We start from the raw sequence: 20,776 nt of genomic DNA on the forward strand, positions 1-20,776 counted from the left end.
GCAACCCTGCATGTGGCAGCTGTGAAAAAGGCGGATTCCATGCTAGGGATCATTAGGGACAAAATAATGCTGGTATAATGATGGTTCAAACTATATGGGTTTTTTTGGGAGTATACTAACCAGCATGTTTGCTAATTTTCATAAGGAGAGCCACAGAAATCCTAGCAGGTTCTGGAGCCAAGTTTTATGTTTATGTCGCAGCCATGCAACCAGAGACCAAGATGGAAGAAAACGGAAGAACGTCACAGCAGAGCGATGCTGGTTTCTTAGTTTTATTTAGTAGTTCCTGCTGCCCAGAGCCCCCTGTGCCTGGTTCCCAGACGACAGGAGAAAGCCGCTCAGGAGTGGGCACAGCTGTTCCCTTTAGACCCACTGGGTTCAGTTTCTTAAAAAAAAAATAACCACACACCTCCCACTCCCCTTCTTGATATATCTTCAGAGATATAAATAAAATAAATTAAAAATAAGGGGGGCAGGGAGAGCAGCAGCTCGCAATGAGGAGGAAAATAAAATGCGGGACTGAAAATTATTCACCACAAGGCAGCCTGGTTTCAGGTCTCACCGCAAAACATCAGCCCATCAAGCTCCAGGCTTCCCCACCGCCTTCTATTGCCACTTCCCCAACTTGGTCCCGTCCCCAACAGGCCCAAACCCTTGCAAGGAAAGAGAAAGCAGCACATTCACCATCAGTCTCAGAAAAATATCATGCCGAGGTGATAAAAATTTCCTCAACGTCTTCCTCCCCACCCCCACCCCGCCCCACATCCCGCCCCCTTCTTATTTGTTTCTGCTCCTCTTCTCCAACCTGCCTCTCTGTGCTGTAGAAAACATTTCCTCAGTAAAGGTTGAGGATATAAAGCAAATTTAAAAAAAAATCTTACAGGAAATAATACCAGAGGATGGAACCGAGTGAGTCCCAGGAAATGCAGAAGGTGCTGTCTTCTCACATCCAGCCTGACCCTCAACTGGGAAGGGGCAAAGCATGAAACCCACCCCACCCCCCAGAGGTTAAAAATACAATGACGGCAAGGACAGCTAGGCTGGGCGGTGTGAGGCTTGAGGGCCTTGCTGGCAGGCTGGGACGCTACTTCTCCGTCAGAGAGAGCTGGAGGATGCGCTGCAACTCCTCGTCCTCCTCGCGGCGTTGGCGCTCCCTCTCCTCCTGCTCCCTCGAAGACAGCTCCATGGCCAAGCGCAGCTGCTCGTCAAAGCTGGGGTAGGGCGGGGGCAAGGCCGAGGAGCCACCCCCATTGGTGCTGAGAGGTGGGCTGCTCTCGGGAGGAGGGGCACCACCGTTGCCACCTCCAGACTCCACTGGGCTCAGGCCTGGCCCCGCCTGAAGGAACATGCTCTCCTGGATAGCCCTGAGAGGACACAGAATGAGAAGGGGGCATCAGCAAACAGGGCAGCAAGATATGGCTACTTGGTCATGCTTCTTAGGCCTGGTTCAGGCAAGCTTGCTCAAGCTGTTCTCAGATATGTCCCAACACCCCCAGCCCAATCTAGGCTTCCTCCGTTCCCACACAACTGCCCAGAGCCCGCTGGATGCTAGTAAAAAATAAAGAAATGGGCTGACCTTTGCTCAGTCTGGTTCTCAGTGTGCCAGAGAGCTTTCTGATGCTCTCTGCACCATTACAGTTCACAGGTTAAAAACAGTGCTTTTTGTGTAATTGCAATACACCTATTTTCACACCAAGGGTGCTTCAAAGCGACCTGTTTACTGAACATCCATGCCAATTTGTTAGCAGAGAGATTAGACAAGGTGGGCTATCTAAAGGTTTGCAAGGAGGCTAGATGATGTTACCTCAAAGCAAGTGTTATCTCACACTTTCCAGGGCAATTCCACATCATTTCACATTATCTTACATCAGAGATAACCTGACTGCTGGTTTGCCCAAAATGGCCTGGAAGGCTTAATTCATTGCCCTACAAGAAGCCTAAAGGATCTCCCGTGATGCAGTCTATGTGTGCTCTTACCTACACTGCTATACTCTACATCTCAGCAAAGGCCCTGGTGGGCCTAATTAGGCCTGTGGGCCACTGTGACTTTAGCTGGTGGGGATACGCAGTGAAGACCCTCCAAAGTTGACCTTACTTCATGGAAAGGCTCATCCTGTGATTAGGGGACTCTTCAGGCCCCGAACCCCACACTTCAAATTGCTCTCAGAAATGAACCAGGGGCCAGTGCAGTTGTTTAAATGTTGGTGATAGGTTTGAAACACCTGGTCCCATTTCACAGTCTAGTAGTTGTATTTTGCATTAATAACAGTTTCTGGAAAGTTTTCAAAGGTACTCCCATGTAGAATTTATTTTCGTAATCAAGCCTTGAGGTTACCAGGGAATACCCAAAGTATAGGCTACCCCCTGTCCAGGGCAGAGCTGCAAGCTTGTGCACTTGTCTCAAGGTGCTCTGTCCCACTTGGGCCTCTAGTGAGAAAGTGGGGTGTAGAGGCCCCTAAACTGTGAGCATGATTCTTCAGAGTACAATCCCATGCAGAATAGACTGAATAGCATTCTCTGGACATAGGCATTACCCATCAACAATTTTTTCCATCTTATCTGGATTGGAGAAACAGCAGTCTTTGTATCATCTAGCCTTTGAAAGGCTTGTGTCTTTTCTTCCTGTTGTCCCCAGATTGTTGCGTTGCATCAGAACTGTGGGTGGGTTCCCTGCTGGGCAGCAACTCAGGAAATGTAGGAGAAAGGGGAAGAGCCTATTGCTTGTAGTGAAGAAAATGCCTCACTGCCTGCACAGGCCACACCACAACCCAGGGGTTTTCTCCCGTTTGTTCCCTGATTTTCACTCCTTATGCATTTCTATGCCCTACACAAGAAGCCTGAAGGATCTCCCGTGATGCAGTCTATGTGTGCTCTTACCTACACTGCTATACGTCTACATCTCAGCAAAGGGCTTGCACTAGTTCTGGATCAGTGCGGGGAATGTTCACACCAATTCTCTCAAAACAGCTGCCGTTTCCTGCTGAGATTACCAGCAGGACAATTTTGCACGAGTAGTCTGTTTCAGTGACGAGAATAAAGCATCTTGTGGTACTGTAAATATTGTGGCCATTTTGTATCATGAACTTTTTGAGGGCTGAAGCCCATTTTGTTAGATGGAGTGGCTGCCAAAGTGGGAACCTACCCACAAAGTACAGAGTGAACCTGTCTTTCCACAAGATGATGCCAACCTCTCCCCCCCCCCAAGCAATACTAAAGATAGCAGCAGGTTTGTCACAATACTCGCCAGAGCACAAATAAACTACATTCATTTGATTGTATCTGGTGGACCCGCTCAGAGCAGGTGTGACTCTTTCTCAACAAGGATCTGCTGGGGTGACTAGGCATAGCAAGCTGAATCAGGTAAATAAAGACCAAAAGAAAGACAAATATGTTAGTTAACTAGCCACTCCTGGTGTTCATCAAGTCCAAGTTTCACTGTAGCAAACTTGGTGATGAATTTCAAGTAATGGCTGAAGTGATCTGAAAGCACCTAAGGCCACCTCTTTGCTGAAGGTGTGAGCTTGGTCAGTGCCCAGGAGACCACCTGAGAACCATCTGTATGCCGGAGGAAAGGCGGGATATAAATGTAAGAAAAATTAAAGAACACCCTCCCCGGCCTGGTCTCACACAAGAATCTCCATTTGAAACTTTGTGGTCTGCTTGTACTTTTAAGTAGGGGACCTCAAGGTCTGTTTCAGTAAGTTCTGGGAGACTGAAATGCTCTTGCCTTGGCTTCTGTGACTATTTTCATGTCTGATTTGTGTCTGTTTATTCCTTCATGTCACAACTGAGCAGTCTGACCCATGTAAACAACGGCATTGTCAGCAGATGACAGTGTACATCGCATGAGAAGATGCACAGGCCAATGAACGCTTAATGGAATGGCTGATGTCATTTGGTCCTGAGATAGCGTTTGAGTAGACACTGGGGACAGAATTGGAGTAAAGTATGTCACTTCTGGACTGCACTGCACTGCCTGAATAGTAGGAGTAAACTAAACTGCAATGTTGACAACACAGAAGAAACGAACTAAATTCCTGCATTGCAGGGGGTTGGACTAGATGACCCATGTGGTCGCTTCCAACCCCACAATTCTAAGATTCTGTTATCTCAGAAGTTACTGCTGGGAGTAAATTCCTGCTGCCTGAGAGCATAGGTGCAAATGTGCCTTCAGTCTTCTCTCAACTGCTGAATTTTAATGAAGCTCTGTGCTTGTGGAGCAATGGGTGGCTACTCATACAAAAAAATTTCCTTTAGGCTCTCTCAGCCTTCTCAGTTCTGTTGGCATCGTTCTCCAATTGGTGCCAGAAAGCGGGTGGTGCTTGCTTTCCACCCACTGGCAGACTGCAATTGTTCAAGAGATTTTAAAATTATTATTAGAAATAAGAACTGGCACCGTTGCAAAAACCCACTGAGGAATCTTACAGCTGAATGTGAAATATCACAAGCGCCTCCCAAAAGAAACCCCTATCCATGCCCCCCAGCAGGATATAAAGCTGTGCATCAAGACAGCCTTATTTTCCTCACGCGGAAGAAGGTCCACATGACAGATAAACAATCACACTTCAAACCAGGCAGAGTGGCCAAAGGCATGAGAAAGTAAGGTGAGAGGAGGTGGTAGGAAAAGCAGCTAGGTCCACACAACACCCACAATTATGAAGAGGGGAAATTTCTCCAAATACATTCGCATCTGCTTGAGCTGGAGGATTTTTACCCATCTTCAAAGTGTTTACAATCTGAGCTGTGCCAAGCTCAGTTTCTCGTAGCACCTATTCCTGGGGATCTCCCAGACAGATGGGTATATCGCTTACAAGCAGGCAAACTCCATTCACGGGTGATGCACTGGAAGCTAATTCAAGCTAATCCAATTCCTTCTCTGGCATCACGTTCCCCAAGAGGGCATTCCCATTTTGCTTGGTAAGAAAGGATGAGAGATGGGGAATGCGAGGTGACCGAGGAAGATGCCCTGCACCCCGCCTTATAGTGGAATATGAAGGAAAACAGCTGCATTCAGCCAATGGGAGAGGTCCTGTGAGGATATGGAGATGCTGCTCAGTTCTGTCTGCTTTTCCTTACACCCCACTGAGGCAGTGAAATCCTTGAGACAGTATCTGGAAGCAGTGAGGGTGTGGATGAGACCTGGCAAGACTGAAGCTCAATCCAGCTAAGATGGAGTTGCTGCTGGTGGGTGGACCAAATGACCACAAAGTAGGTTTTAGAAAATCATACGCCTTAATGTACAGGTTGCAGAACTGAATCCGTAATACCACCTCTTCCTTCTTGCTACGGAAACACTCACCGTTCCAGCTGTAGCTCCTCATCATAAGACGGAGGATTGGATCCTGGCCGTGTGTTGGTCAGAGCTTCCCAGATGGTCACCTGGTGTTAACACACAAGAATGAATATGCTAAAAGCAATAGCAAAGAGGCAGAATGGGTGCGTGCTCCTGCTGTAGCAGGTAATAATTTGAGGCTTGGACTTGGAATAATGCTAAAATAATAAGCCATAATGCTTTAGTTAAGCCATGGACTCTCTGGGAGGTCTGAGGCAAGCCATAATCTGATGGCCTCAGGTTCCACCCCCTCACACAAACACACAAGCACATGCAAAAAGGAAATATATAATCACCAGGTCCTACTGGGATGTAAAAGCCTTAATGAGATCAAGGTTTGCAAAGCACTCAGTGCTACATTTATAAGTGGCAGCCAAGAATTATCTCCACTCTGAGTCCCAACAACTGGGAGTTATTTTGCTACACCACTCAATCCAACCTTTACTTGGTCCCCACACAACCATCCTGGCACCATGAGCCCTCCCTCCAAGAGCCAGTTAGTTATACCTGCCTGCTATAATTTCACCCCTAGCGCAGGCAGGTTTCCCCCTCCCAATCACCTGGTCTGTCTCTGTGCCAGCATCCAGGAGGCTCTGCTGAATGGCGAACTGGAGCAAGTCATCATCCTCGTCCCGCATGGGCTCTGTACGGCCTGCACCCAACATTGTGTAGCCCTGGGGCACCTCAAATACTGATGGGTCCACCTCACAAGGGAAAGGGTACACTGGGGCAGGAAGGGAGAACAACGGTTAGTACGTTGGCCAACGGACTACACAACTTCCACAATGTCCTGTGTCACCAAAGACCAGTCCCTTCATCTTTGCCTCACTTTCTCCACCCATGAAAAGGGCTCGTAAAAACTTTTGCCAAAGGACATCTCCCTGGGGCCTAAGGCAAGCAGCAAATGGGCTGGGCCTCTTTACCAAAAAGTGCCTCCTGATTGTCACTACTTTGCAGGAGAGACTCAACACCAGGGTTCCTCGAACTCAGCCCTCCAGATGTTTTGAGACTACAATTCCCATCATTCCTGACCACTGGTCCTGCTAGCTAGGGATCATGGGAATCATAGGCCAAAAACATCTGGAGGGCCAAGTTTGAGGAAGTCTGCTCAACACGCACCGGAAATTTAGGTTTGTGTAACTGAAGTGGACTAAAGGGCTCTGTTGCCCTCGCACACAAAAATGCTGTTTTAAAAAGAATCCAGCTTTTTTGCAGTTTGGGAAGGGGTGGGGAAGTGCACTGAAAATTGCAGGGTGAGCAAATGACTAACAGGAAGCCATATCAACAGCGTGCAATCAAATCAGGATTAATGTGGGACAAATGCTTGTTGGGGCATAGCTGGCCCACAAATCAATCAGAATGAATGCTCAATAAAAACCAGATACAATCTAACCACCGTGTAAGCTTTGTGCAAGCAAATCCGAGTAAAAGTTGAATATACAATGGGAAACAAAAAGAACATGGCTGTGTTAGCATTCTTGAAGCGGAAAGACTTGATGTTTTAAAAAAAAAAGACGATAAACACCTTGAGCCAATATGTCCATTTTTAAAATGTGATGGTCAGTAGCGGGATCATGGAGAAGGATGTGTCAGTTCTAGAAAGCATGCTTTCCCTCCCACAGGGAAGGAGAGCCGCCCGTTTTCCAGTCACTCAGACCTCTTACACTTTCACATCTTCTTCTTAACCCTTTTGTCTACCAGTCCTGCAATATGGGCTCGCGGCCACGGCACCCTAATGCTGCCTCCCTCCCTCTCCCAGCCTGCAGGAACATCCTCCACCTCTTCCAATCTTCTCCTTCCTCAAAGGTTTAGATTAGCTGTTGAAAGTCCTGACCCTGGCTTCCCCCCCCCCCCCCGCAATCCCCCCCATCCTACCTTTGGTGTTGTCGGCTGCCTCTGCCCCAGCAGCCAGCTCCTCGGTGCTCTCTGGGGTGTGGGTGGGAGTACAGATTCGCACTGAGCTCAGTGGCTCATCACAACCGCACAAGTTACTAAAAGTGATCCGGGCATTCAGCACGTGGAAGAGGGGGATTTCTGTAGAAAAGAAAGAAGATGTACAAAGGAAGGTAAACCTCTATTTTCAAGCTTCTCCCTGGTGTCCCCCATGACCGCTTCCCTCCCCAGGACGTTATCCCTTTCCCCACAACAAAGGTTACAGGTAGGTAGCTGAGGGTTTCTCCAAATTGGGGACTGCACTCTCTCTCTCTAGCTGTATCATCCTATTTTAAACATTCATGGCTTCCCCCCAGGAATTCTGGGAGCTGTAATTTGTTAAGGGTTCTGGGAGTTATTAGGAGATCCCTATTCCCTTCACAAACCTGCAATTCCCAGAGTTCCCTGGGAAGAGGGGCTGATTGTTAAACCACTCTTGAGAATTTTGGCTTTGAGAAGAGGGAACTCAATTCATAGCACCCTCAAACTACAGTTCCCAGGATTCTTGGGGGGAACAACCCATGCCGGCTCAAAGTGGTATGATATTGCTTTAAATTTAAAGTGCAGATGGATCTAGGTTTTTCTTTCTGTAGATGTATTCTGCAATAATAGTGCATTAGTGGTGCATTTGTAGCAGACTCTCCACACATCATTCTGCTTTATTAGTTGTTCTGAGATGTCTCCCCAAAGTTATTGCATAATTGCCATCTGGAAGGGCACTCTTGCACCCACCCCAGAACATTTGAGGTGTGAAACGTTACAGGATTTCACCAATTTGAAATGAAGCAGTACGTCCGCTCTGAAACCTTTGCAGGCACAAACGGCACTGAAAGCAAGGTTGTGTATGAACTACCCCAATACCTTCATGAGCACAAATCATCATGGATGTACAACAGAAAGAATGTATGGAAAGGCCTATCCCCAAAGCTTCATTCTCTGCCTTCCTTTTTCTCTCTTCTCCACTTGATCTGCCTCCCATCAGTTTGTCTCCATGCCCCCCCCCCCGAGTTGCCAATGCCCCTCCCCACCAGCCAGGCTTCACACCTCTCACCGATTTTGACAGGGAAGCCAGGAGGTAACTTGAGGGTGATGAAGTCACGCAGCTTGGCAAAGTGGGCGTTGCTGATAGCCATCAGATCAATTATGGGCGTCACCTGCTCCACCAGGGAGAGGGGATGGTCCTCGCAGAGCCACAGAGTGGCCTTGAACCTGTCACACAAGGAGCATGTTAGTCTTCCCGGAGATCCATCCAGCTCCCTGCCCCCAACATCTGCTCACGGAGAGAGTGGGCCTGCAACTCCCCTAAAGGTAAAGGTACCCCTGACCGCTAGGTCCAGTCGCGGATGACTCTGGGGTTGAGGGAGCCGGCGTTTGTCCACAGACAGTTTTCCCGGGTCATGTGGCCAGCATGACAAAGCCACTTCTGGCGAACCAGAGCAGCACACGGAAACGCCGTTTATCTTCCTGTTTATCTACTTGCACTGTGTGCTTTTGAACTGTTACTCAACTGGCAGGAGCAGGGACCGAGCAACAGCAGCTCACCCCATCGCAGGGATTTGAACCGTCAACCTTCTGATCGGCAAGCCCTAGGCTCAGTGGTTTAGACTACAGCGCCACCCGTGTCCCTTGCAACTGCCCTACACAGATGAATTATCTGCAGGGACATGCTTTTATTTCCTCCACCTTTTGTTTCTTACCTTTCTCTGGAAAAATGAGTACCTTTCGTAAGAGTTACGTGCCAGCTGTTACATCCTGACATCTTATTCCATTTCTGACCCCACCCCGCTAATCCATGCAGTATCCCCCATCCTTCTCACCTTTGCACCTTGTTGGACATCTCAATAGGGCGGCCAATATTGCGGGACTCCAGGTTGAAGTTGGGGTCAAAGTATTCCTCAGGGGTAATAGATGTTGGGTTGGTTGGGCTGGCTGACTGCAGCACAGGGGCCTGCAAAAGTGAGGATCGGGGTCTGGATCTGGGTAGGAACTAGAACACCAACACTCTGGAGCCACACAATCCCTTCTCTGGCATATCCCCCTTGTGATCTGCTTCCCCACCTCCTGTACCCCTAGGCTAAATTTGTGTGGCTGGGCCAGCATCTCCTTTCCCCATATACGGACAGGATCTGACCTTGTCACTCACCCCATTCTGGGCAGCATGCTGCTGGGCGATTCCCAGGAAGGACTGGAATGGAGTCTTAGAACCTAGAAGGCAAAAGGAGGGTGTCCAAGTGAGTGAGTCCTCTCCAAAGAACCTACCACCACCTCCACCACTTTAGTGCAATTTATTTGTTACCTAGCTTTTTTTATCTGAAGTAGTTTTAGAGTGCCTTTACACAACAATGTTCAAGGCGGCTAGAACATTAGAACGACACAATCCAAGGAAAATGCAGCAAAGCAGTCATTGATAAGAGATAAAAAGAGGCAGAGGCAGGTGATTAAAAAAGAAAGTGACCTGCCTGGGCGGCAGCTCGACAAACCAAATGCCTGCCAAGAAAGGAAGATCTTTGCATTATGGCAGAAGGCTTTCTGGGAGAGGTCAAGGTGGGTCTCGACAGAGAGTTGCAGGGTGTAGGTGGCTACAGAAAAGGTCCTCTCTATTACTACCACAGATACCGATATCCATGAACTGAATGATTTTTACATTATGGGGCAAGATCTACAAAAGGATTGCCAGATGCATCATGGAATCACCAGGCTCCTCTACCTGCCGTAGCTGCTAAGGCTAGCCCACCTGCCGCCTGACATCCTCCTTCTCAGACTCCTTTTCCAGGAAAGTGGGTGCCTTCCATTGGCCTGCATGGCCCAAGTGGTCCCTCCCCTCTCAAACTCCTACAGTTATGCTGTGTACATATTCCCATTTACTCTGCATCTCCCACCAGTGGTTTGGGAAGCTGTCTCACAGGACAACAGTCAAAATCCATATCTATCCTGTTGCTTCTTAGGCAGCAGGATCAGGGAGCAATGAAATGGCAGCAATATTCGCTCGGCGCACTTGTGCAACTTTTCATTCTTGCTTAGCCATGATTCGGCTGAGCGTTACATATAGACCAGGCCAATATTCAGTATACCCTGCTGCCAATTTTTTTCTCTTTTAACCACCAGGTGAAGCCTGTAAATGGGAGAAGCACATCATGACTAACGAGGACAAGTCACTTGTGGTCAAAGGGCAGGCAGGAGCTGCCAAACAGCAAGTGCAGCACACAATTAAGCGGAGTTCTGGGAGTTGTAGGGTAAAACAATCCCTAGCAGCATGAAGGGTCATTGGATGAGTCAACACACCGAGTCACAACTGGAGGCAGTTCAACACCTGCTTTTACCTTTGTTGCGTGTCTTGTCCTGGTCTGACAGGTGCTCAGTACGGGTTTTGGTGACAAGCTCCACGTTGCTGGCACTGTAAACCTGGAAAAAGGACAAAGAGACTGTTGATATCACCTGGTCCCACCCAACACAAGCCCTGATTCCTCAAAGCAGTGAAGCTAAGCTAAACTTTGCTGAATTTTTCAGATTTACGCATGTAAGGAACAGGAATGGGGGAAGAGTTGTACCTTGGCTTCGTAGCCGCTGATGTTTTCCATCTTCTCAGAGCGCCAGCCCCAGATGCCAGACTTGTTCCTGCAGAGAGGAAAGCCCTTGGGTCAAGAGCGATAGAGTTTGCCATTGCAGACCTCAGCTGCACACACACACACACACAATGCAGCCTAAAGATACCCATTTATTCAAATGCCACTTTCTCAAACACCACCCCTACGATCGAGCTTCATCTCTTCCAACCCTTTTCAGACTTGGACTGCCCTCCTACTCTTCAGCCTAAAAGACAACCATCTCATCAAATGTCACTTTCTCTCTCTCTCACACCCCTACCTTCACCTCTTCTGACCCTGCCCTTGAAAGACTTGGACTAGGGAGCTGCAACTGGAGGTCTCTCCTCTGAGGGGAGATGGGGCATGTGCAGTAACAGGGCTGCAGACACCTATGGCAGTAGAAGCTGGGGCCTTGGTCCCCCTCTTTTTTCGCAAACCTAGTTGATGCTCGAGGGCCTGGGCAGCCTTCATCCTTCCCAGCTTTGGTCTCATGGGCCTCATCCTGTACCACAAAAAGAGCCCTGCGGCTGGATCACATCCATGGTCCCTCTGGTCTAGCATCCCATTTCCCACAATGACCAATCAGATGCCTCTGTGAAGCCAGCAAGCCTGATGACATTAGCCTTGTCCCGCTGCTGTCCCCTGACAATTCCGGTATTCTGAGCAGCATGCGGCTGCCTCTGATCCTGGTAGCTATCAGAGTTAACAACCAGCAACAGCAGCAGCACATGGTTCACACAGACCCATACGCTACCCTCCCCCTGCCCCAGCTCACCGCTCAAAGGCAATGTTCTTGGTATCCAGGTGGGTGGAGACGATGGGCGAAGTGAGCCGGCTGGCCACGTGCTCCTCGGAAGGCTGCATGGCAGCCAGCATCAGCTCCGGCTCATGCAAGGCTAGAGACAATGTTTCAGTGTACACCACCTGCTTGTCGTGGTCAACCTCCATCACTACAGCATTCTCATCTGGCCAATGAGGGGAAGGAGAAAAGAGGGTGGAGGAGCAACAGAGAGAAAAGCAGTCAGTATCATAGCCCCCCCACACCTCGCCAAGCATGCACCAATCTCCCCAGAAAAGAGATATTCTGACCTTCGCCTTTAAAGATGTAGCTGCGGCGGCCCCGCTGCCAGGTCATGTGCTCAAAGCCCAACAAGGTGGTGTCAACCCGCAAGTTTTCCCCACGCTTCCATACCCGGTACACGTCACTTGGGCATATCTTGGAGACCAGGGGCACTGGTGACGGAGAGAAAGAGAGGGAGCAGAGGGAGAGGGAACATTGTTTAGTGTCATTTTCTTGTTTGCCACATTTGTACCTCACCCACAGAAACACAGGGAGCTGCCTTATACTGATCCATCTTGGTCCATCTAACTGGTCCATCTAATACTGGTCCATCAATTTCTGTATTGCCTACATTGACTAGCAGCAGCTCTCCAGGATTTCAGGACGGGAGGCCCATCCCAGCCCTACACAGAGATGCCTGACTGAACCTGGGATCTTCTGTGTGAAAAGCAGGTGGTCTCCAACTGAGCTACAGCCCTTCAGAGAGGCACCATAGCCTCTGTGTGGAAGGTCGAGCTGAGAGACAGCGATATGCTCCAAAGTACCCAATGAGTTTCATGGCTGAGAGGTGCTTCTTGCCCTCTCTGCCTGGCATCACCTCAGTCCTTCAGAGTGTCACACCTCTAATCTCTTGAGCACGGCTAGGGCACCATGTGTCAATAGCTTGGATTCTGCTCCTTGGTGAAGCCATGGCAGCCACTGCAGAGAAAGGAGAATGCTTCCTTCTTCCTCAAAATGTCATCTATGCTTCTGAGCTCAGGAGGGCTAAGTAGTTATCTCTTCTGCTGCATCCTTTCCCCAGGACAAGCTCTCTCCTGTCAACTGCTCTGGCTTTTGTGGACCACTCCCAGAAGTGAAGCACTGACTTACCCCAGCTGGTAAACTCCCACTTCATCTCCACGTAGAAATCAGGAGCCTGTGGAGATGGAGAACCAAAGTGAGGGGGCAGAGCACTGCAAGTGAGAGAAGGGGCAGCGAGAACAGCCAATCCCTGTTCTCTAAAGGGACTACATTTTGCTATGACCATAATCTTATTAGAGTCACACTTTGCCAATGGGAGTTCAATTAGATCTAGCAACTGCTAGCGAGAAAACCCAAGAGTGCTTTCGAGCATCCCAGAGGGTTTAAAGGAGAAGAGGGTTGATGCTTCTGGGATGCAGAGTAACTGCTACCGCTGTCATCTTGAAATCATGCTGTTCAAATGCTTCATCTTCCAAGCCCCTTTGCAAGGGAATGTGGGAGGGGGGACAAGAGTGTTTCCCTTCCTGAAGTATGCATTAGAAGAACATAGGAATGGTTAAATTGCAATGGTTCTGTGCCCACACAAAAGTGAGGGATTTAATGCTGGTGCTCTATGGAAGAAGTATCCAGAGAGAGGGTTGTTGCTTTTCATTAACACAAACACAACCAGAGTTTTAGAAAGAAAGGGAGATTCCAATAAGATCCTAAGAGAGGGCAGCTTTGGCAAGATTTCTTTCTCCCTTCGCCAGGGGTCCTGACAAGAGTACAGTTGGGCACCCCTATAATAAAATCTGTAGACACTGATAAATACACAAGGACTGAAGTTGGCTGTGAGTTGAGAGTACATACTCTGCGCAGTTTGTTGAGCAATTCTGGGATGCCGCCTAGGCGCTGTGTGGCCCGCTGGTAATCGCGATACTGGAGCACCAGCTGCACCATCTCTGGGTCCCCTGTGCTTACTGCCTCCTGCAGGACTAGAGAGGCAGAGGGGGGAAAATCAGTACTTGGCTTCTTGGCCCCAGTCACTGTGCCCATCATCTCCCAAGTCCAAACGAGTTCCTCCTCTAGTCTCATTCCCAACCAGGAGCAGACAGCCTATTGATCTGCCAAAAGGACATGCCTGGCTGCCAAGGGCACAGGTATCATGCCAATCAGTGCTCAGTTCCCAGGGAAACTTCTACCATCCTAGGCAGGGCAAAGCAAGGCTCCAGAAACTTAAGCCAGAGAAGCAAGGATGGGTGCCTTAAACAAAAATGCCAGGAAGAGTCCTGCCTTCAAAGCACACATATTACTCCAGTACTGGCCTAAGCACTGGACTCTGGCTTTCATTCGTGTTTCTCGTCCCTCAAAACCACAGCCCTCATGTCTCAGGTCTTTCATTTCTCAACTGCTGTCTTCCCTTGCTCAGCTTTCACAACAACCCTTTCAACACATTCCTTCTTTTTCCACCCTTGCCTAGGATATAAGGAGATGCTTCAATATGAACGACTGTTATTGAGCCCAGTATTAAACAGCAGCACTGCAAGGTCCCGAGCAGAAGGCGTGTCACAGTCGTGCAACCTGACCATCCTGACGAACATGTGGCTCTCCAGGTTTTGTTGGACTCCATCTCCCATCAGCCTACAGCCAGCGTGGGAGTTGTAAGTGCAACAAAAACTGGAGGGCTGCAAGTTCCTCACCTTAGCATTAAGTGGAGGAGACAGAAATTGAAATGGACCAACATGGGGCACATACCCTCACCCACTGAGCCTTCATACCTGTCCAGCCATTGGCATTCTCCTGGCCCACACTGGCATTGTGTCGCAACAGCACTCGGACGGATTCCAGGTTCCCCAGGCACACGGCCAGCTCCAGGGGCGTTCGGCCTCGTGGGTCCAGCATCTCAATATCGTGCTGCAAAAGAGCCACAGGATTAATGAGCTAGGTGGACATTCCTTTGCAGGAGAAACAGGGATGAAGCTTTCTCTGCACTGGAAACAGTTTTCAGTACTGTACTAGGACTCAGAAGGGGTTTTAATCTCCTTGCACCAGTATCTCTTGCAAAAGAGGAAGATTCGCTCAAAATTCGTCCCCAGATAATGCTGTCCCTGACCTACAAGGACATCCAGGATACTAGGATAGAATTCACATATCCTATAGAATATCCGACCCAAGGGACCATGACGTATCATATCCACTGGCCAGAATAGAAGAGCCGGCCTTGCTGCTTAATCTAAGCTTGCGCATGCTGATATTCAGATATTCAAAAGCCTTGATGGGACTGCAAGAAGTGAAGGGCAGCACATTAGGGCTACAGCCCAGTTGCCCTCCAATGAAGAATATCATGGCAATACCTGGCCCCAACCATCAGCCAGAGAACCAGCAGGCTACATGGAACACACCTTCCCCCTTCCTACTCAGCTCCAACTTGCCCCAGGACTGTAGAAGCAAAAGGGAGAAGTTTGAAGTGCTTGCCCCACCCATTGGTCAAAGGAGCTGGAGCCAACAATTCCTATTCAAGGGAGAACATCAGCAAGGGAAGGGTACCTACCCTGGCCTCCACTGAGCATAAGTGCCCTCTCTTATAGCTCACCACTTTGTTCTGGCCTGGAAGGACTGATCTCTCTCCCACTCCACTTCCCTTTCCTTGTGTGTCTTGTCTTTTCAGTTTGCAAGCCTGCTGGCAGGACCTGACTCTGTTTTTGAACCACTTTGCGAGACTCTTGATTGCTTGAAAAATGGGGAAAAATCTAAGTATGTATGGAAATCAATTAATGTTGTGTCTTGGCTTCCTGATGAAAGGGCCTTCTTTGCAATGGCAAATGCTGCCTTGTTCCAAGATGCAATTAGAAGGGGCCATTCACCACAAAGGCCTTTGTCCCCACATGATAGAACAGAATAGGGACTAGCCCAGCCGTATTGTGAAACAACCTGTTTTGTTTTTAATTGTAAGAAGAGTGCACTCAAGTGCTACAGAAGGAGAGTACACGGCTTATGAATTAAAGAAAAGAAAGAAAAAAACAAAACAAAACCCGCAAGTAAATATGCTTTTGAGGGATGGATAATAAAAATGGATCAGGAGACAGGGCTGTGGTGTTTTGTGCAGATGTCATGGGCACCTTCCTTATGCTGAGGGTAGTGTAATCGCTTCAAGCAGTGGAGCTCAGAATCACATTTTTTCACAGCTGGTTACCAGCAATTCACCAACAATGGGAGTGCTTGCTGCAGAGAGGTCTGGCTGGCTCCATCATAGCTCCAGAATCCTTCCATGTTACCTGGAACAGCCCAGGGTCTCTTATATACTATAAGCTGGGCCTATTTTCACTGCACTTGCAGACTACTTGACCATAAGAGTATATCTGAAAATAGAATGTGATTTCTTCTACCACCAAGTTAAGTCATGCACAGGGTGGCTGAGCATCCTAAAGCATCTGCAAAAAGATGTAACAGCAGCTGATACCTTCAGAAATTCAGGATGTTACAAATCTGCCCACCCTGTCAAGCTATTCCGTTGCTTAGGCTCCATCCACTCAAAGCTCCATCCACCCAACACCCACTCTGAAAGTCATAATTTGATGGAAGCACCACAATATTCAGAAAGAATTTGCCTCTGAATGTCAGCTGCTGGATACAAGCAATAGCAGAACACTGTTGACCTCAGGCCTGGTTTGTAAAATCTTCACCTGCATTTGGCTGACCACTGCTGGAAACAGAATGCTGGACCAGATGGAGACACCTGACTTTCTCCAAGACTGCAAACTGAGTACAATGCAAAGGTGGAGCATGAGCTCCACACACCAAACCACTTCTTTGACCTCACATTTGATACTGCAACCTCCATTTTGCAGAAGGAAAACTGGTGAGACTGAGAGACAAGTGACCTAGCCAAACTGAACACAAGGCAGAGCCCCAAACCCTCCACACCATTTCCTTCCAAATATCTGCCCTGACCCAACTTTTGTTGCGATGCCACTGTATGCCATACTCTGAATCGTTCCTCTCCCACCTTTCCCAGACTGTCCATGATTTTTAAGAGACAAGATAAAAGCAAATTCAGAAACTTTGTCACTCAATGGGTAATTAACTCATGGAATTCACTGCTGTGAAGTATGTTGACGGCCACCAGCTTAAGTTAGTTTCAAAAAGGATTTGATAAATTTACAGAGGCCAAGTCTGTCAACAGCTACTAGCCTCAACCGCCAAATTAAATAGAACTTCCCTCTTCAAAGGTAACATACCTCTGAGTATCAGCTGTTAGGGAGTGACAACAAGAGAAGGCCATCACCTGAGTGCCCTATGTAATTAGATTCCAGAAACATCCGGCTGACCAAATTCCTTTCTTTTTGAGATCCTCCCAAAACTTACCCTAGATTGATCCATCAGTTCCTTCCCCGTTTCCCCCTTCCGAAACAAGAAATGGGAATCATCATTATCTCAGGTACCATCAGTTATCTCCAGCCCAGTCTTCTTTTAAGCCATGCTCCCTGACCTGCATTTCTCCCAGTTCCAAATCAGTTGCCAGGCAGAACTCTTCCTGTCAGTCTTCTCCCATATAGGTATTCTAATGACTCTGTTTTCTCTTAGTCTAACTCTAGGTGGGAGAACCAAGTCCCACCATTCGAAATGGGCAGCTGTCTAACCAGCAGCCACTCACCTGGGCCCCTGCTTTCACCACACTTTTTTTTTAAAAAAAGTATAGATGCTCAGCCTAGTCCAGTGCTGTGGTCCATAGGGGCAGGCAAGAAGGAAACTCTGTGAATTTCCCCTCTCCAATGCAACAGGGTGCTAGAACTGGCACTTGCTTGGAGGCTCTAATAATTGAATTAAATTATTTTTTTTAAAAGAGACCAATACCAACTGGGCACAGGCACATCACTCTTTAAGGATTATTTTGCCTTTCCCCATTTTTCTCTTTTCCAAAATGGTGGCTATCGGTGCACTACACATGAAACCACCACAGGAAGGTTGTTTTTTTTAAAAGAACAAAACAAAACACTAGGCCTCAATTGCTAGAGGATGTTATGGGACTGAGTATCACGGCACCCTTCAGAACCAACTGAGTGTGCGGATCCCTCGCATGCCTTGCCCTCATGTGCCCAAATTGCTACGAGGGGGCCTAAGACGAAGGAGCAGTGGATTATGGGATTCCAAACAGATGGCCTCAAATGAGGATTGCTGTTTGCTTCAAAGCTTCAACTGCCAAGTCTGATGAGGAATTATGAGGTTGGGGATTCCCAGCCCAAAAGAATCATCAAACATCTATACAGCTATTCTGAAACCACCAGTTCAGCTGGGGTGAGGAGGGAAGAGCTACAATCCAGAGGTACAAAGAGAAGGAATGGAGAGAGGGGACCAGTCTAGGAGCACTACAAAGGTGGGGGAAAGGTGATGATGCTATCACGACTGGGGGGGGGGGGTCAAGAGATGCCCCTTGGGCAGCTTTCCTGCTTGTGTGCGTGGCGTGGCTGGCGGGGGGGGGGAATTAACTGGATGTGGCAGGTTTAACAGGATGCAGGTGGAAGAAACCTAGGTTAGCAGCAGCCACCCCAGGACTAGGTGCCAGTATCTGGCCCTTGTTCATTCTCCCTCCCAGTGGCAGCAGCAGCAGCAGGGCTAACAACCTGGGGGCGGGGGGGGGGGGAGCGAAGGGCTGGGACCATCTTGGAAGGATCCCACATCACATCCCCCTCCCTGGTTGCCACATCTCCAACTCCTGCTGGAAAGGGCGACCTGGAATGCGGGGTTAAGGAAGGAGGGAGTCCTAGGAGATTGGGGGGGTGTCGAGGGGCTCCCCCATACCTGTCCCTTGCGCAGCTCGCTGTCCAGCGCCTGGTGCCGGTTGTGCCAGACGAGCAGGTGCAGGGGGAAGGCGTCTGTGATGCGGGCCATCCCGTCACCATGTCCCCGCGCCCGGCCGGGTCTCTCTCTCTGCCCGAGGCCTTTCCGGGTGGTGGCGGCGGCGGCGCTTTCCCTCCTGCTCGGTTTTGCGCTGGGCCCCGCTGCGACGGTGGCGGCGGCGGCGCCCCCGGGAGAGGCAGGCAGGCAGGCGGAGAGGGAGGGACGGCGGGGCGCACGCGCGGCCTGGCCGGGGTTCGCTCGCTGCGGCTCCCGGGGCCGACCCAGAACCAGGGAGCGGCGGGGCTGGGGGAGAAGGGGCGGGCCTGCCGGGCGCAGGGAGGAGACAGCGGCGGCAGGGGCGCGGAAAGCTGGCCCAGGCACTTTTCCGGCCTCGCTCGCTCCCTGCTGCAGCCCACGCGAGAGGGCCACGCTCTGGGCGTCGAGGACAGGCAACACCCCTTGCGTCACCACCGGCAGCGGGAGGGAGCGGAGCCGGCCGCCTTGGGCAGCCTGCCTCCCTCGTCAGCCGCCAGGGGAAGCGGGCGGAAGCGAAATTGCACCGCGCGGCAGCGGAAGCCACGGCCTCCTCGGGGTCCTCAGTCCCCAGAAGGGTGGGCGACTGGGCCGGCTTGGCTCCGCTTGCTTGCTTGCTTGCTGGGGGCGGACGGGAAGGTTGAGGCTGGCTGCAGTCAGATATCCATTCAAGCGAGAGGAACTGGAAGGGATCCCAAGGGTCATCTAGTCCAGCCCCCTGCAGTGCAGGAATCTCAGCTAGCTCATACGTGACAGGTGGCCATCCAAGCTCTGCTTAAAAACCTCCCGAGGAAGGCGAGTCTACCACCTCGCCTGGAGTCCGAACACCTTTTACTGCCCGGAAGTTCTTCCTCATGTTTAGTCAAAATCTCCTTTCTTGCAACTTGAATTGATTGGTTTGGGGCCTATTAAGCTGTGCCGAGTTTACCTCTGAGTAGATGTAGGATCATGTTCAGTTAGAGAGCCTTCTTCCCCTTGCAACTTTTATTATTCAGGGAAATAAGAATGGCACCAGAAGGGGTCGTGGGTGGCTTCTGGTTAGTGGCAAGCTGAAACCTGGAGCTGCCTCCTGTACTGTTTGCCTTGCCAGGGCTCAGCTATGAAATGTGGTTCAGTAAACCAGTGCACCTAAGCATATGCAGAGTGCACCTTTCCTCTACTGAGTAGGAACAATCAGGACTCCAGCCAAGCTTCTTGAACCTCACACAACTCGTTCTAGAAATTAAACGCTACCCTTCCAATCCTAAATATGGGCTATCAACTGCTTTTTATTTAAAGTTGTTTTGTGTACGCGTCTTTCAAGCCAGAATGATCTAGGACTGGGAAATCATTTCTAAAAACGCATTCCTAGACATATGCATTCAGAAATGAGTCCCTCTGTGTTTAGTGGGTATTAGGTCGCAGGTATTGGTCATCCAATATACCCCCTGGGAATAAATCTTATTCAGCTCAGTGACGCTTAATTCTGAGTAGACATGGATACGATTATTGCACAGTCTTTCAGTAATGGCTCCCTCGGGTTTTCACATGCAGGACCTGCTCTCTACCTGCTTGGGGAAGTGTTGCCTTGTTGCAGACTTGTTCAGTGGTTGAAGTAACAAAGTAGTTGGCACCCAGTTAAACCTGAAAAAAGTACCGTAGTTGTTTTCGCTAGGGAGAGGCAGTCATGGAGTAAACAAACTTTCCATGACTAGTTCTAGAAAAATGTAGCACAGGAAGTGTAGGGGAGGCACCTTAAAACAGCAAGGCAACCTTTCCTTTGGAAAGGTTACTATTCCTTCTCAAGAGTCAATAAACGTGCTCTGTGAATCATAAAGCGTCCACCCCAGCCTGTCTTTCCCTCCATATTTGACAGAAAGGGGTTCCATTGGCTTTTAAGAGTTATGTGATGGGCAGAAATTTAACAGGGAAGCTTACTCCAACCTGGCTTCCTTTAGATTGTGAAAAGCTCCCCGTTATATTTCTGCCTCAAACAGATGCTATTAAATTATTCTCAATTGTTGTTAAGAGGGATGGGGAAATGGAATTCCACTAGGCCATGAAGGTCATTTATGGAGAGAAAAGTATTCCAGCTGTTGTGTTAAGCTCCAGCCCAGCTGTGTCCAGTTTGTTCATTGAGATTCTTGTATCAGAAACAAGCAAGTCTTGTGGCACCTTCAAGACTTGAGTTGTTGTAGCAGAAGCTTTCATGAACTAGCACACATGACATCAGATGCATGAAGTGTTATCCTCAGTTGACAGATAATATATACATGCACATAGCTGTAGAGGGGGAAA

General features: G+C 49.2%; 1 protein-coding gene across 2 annotated transcripts; it reads right to left on the reverse strand.

The window, feature by feature from the left end:
* Positions 1-258: 258 nt before the first annotated feature.
* ANKRD13D (ankyrin repeat domain 13D) lies at positions 259-19,037 on the reverse strand. 2 transcript variants are annotated; one of them, XM_035125559.3, is made up of 15 exons: positions 18,428-19,037; positions 14,407-14,542; positions 13,499-13,623; positions 12,779-12,824; positions 11,938-12,081; positions 11,624-11,813; positions 10,813-10,879; positions 10,585-10,666; positions 9,408-9,469; positions 9,082-9,212; positions 8,316-8,473; positions 7,208-7,366; positions 5,893-6,056; positions 5,300-5,379; positions 259-1,364 (listed from the first exon to the last, which is right to left on the reverse strand). In XM_035125559.3, exons 1-15 carry the CDS (start codon positions 18,515-18,517, stop codon positions 1,085-1,087), a joined length of 1,914 nt encoding a protein of 637 aa, XP_034981450.2. In that variant the 5' UTR covers positions 18,518-19,037; the 3' UTR covers positions 259-1,084. The 2 variants fall into 2 exon arrangements, with proteins under 2 accessions (XP_034981450.2, XP_088519900.1); XM_088663774.1 differs by having other exon boundaries at positions 9,396-9,469; positions 18,428-18,901.
* Between the last annotated feature and the right edge of the window lie 1,739 nt (positions 19,038-20,776).

The sequence above is a fragment of the Zootoca vivipara genome, chromosome 1, assembly GCF_965207765.1.
Source record: "Zootoca vivipara chromosome 1, rZooViv2.hap1.1, whole genome shotgun sequence".
In the NCBI taxonomy this organism is placed as follows: Eukaryota; Metazoa; Chordata; class Lepidosauria; order Squamata; family Lacertidae; genus Zootoca; species Zootoca vivipara.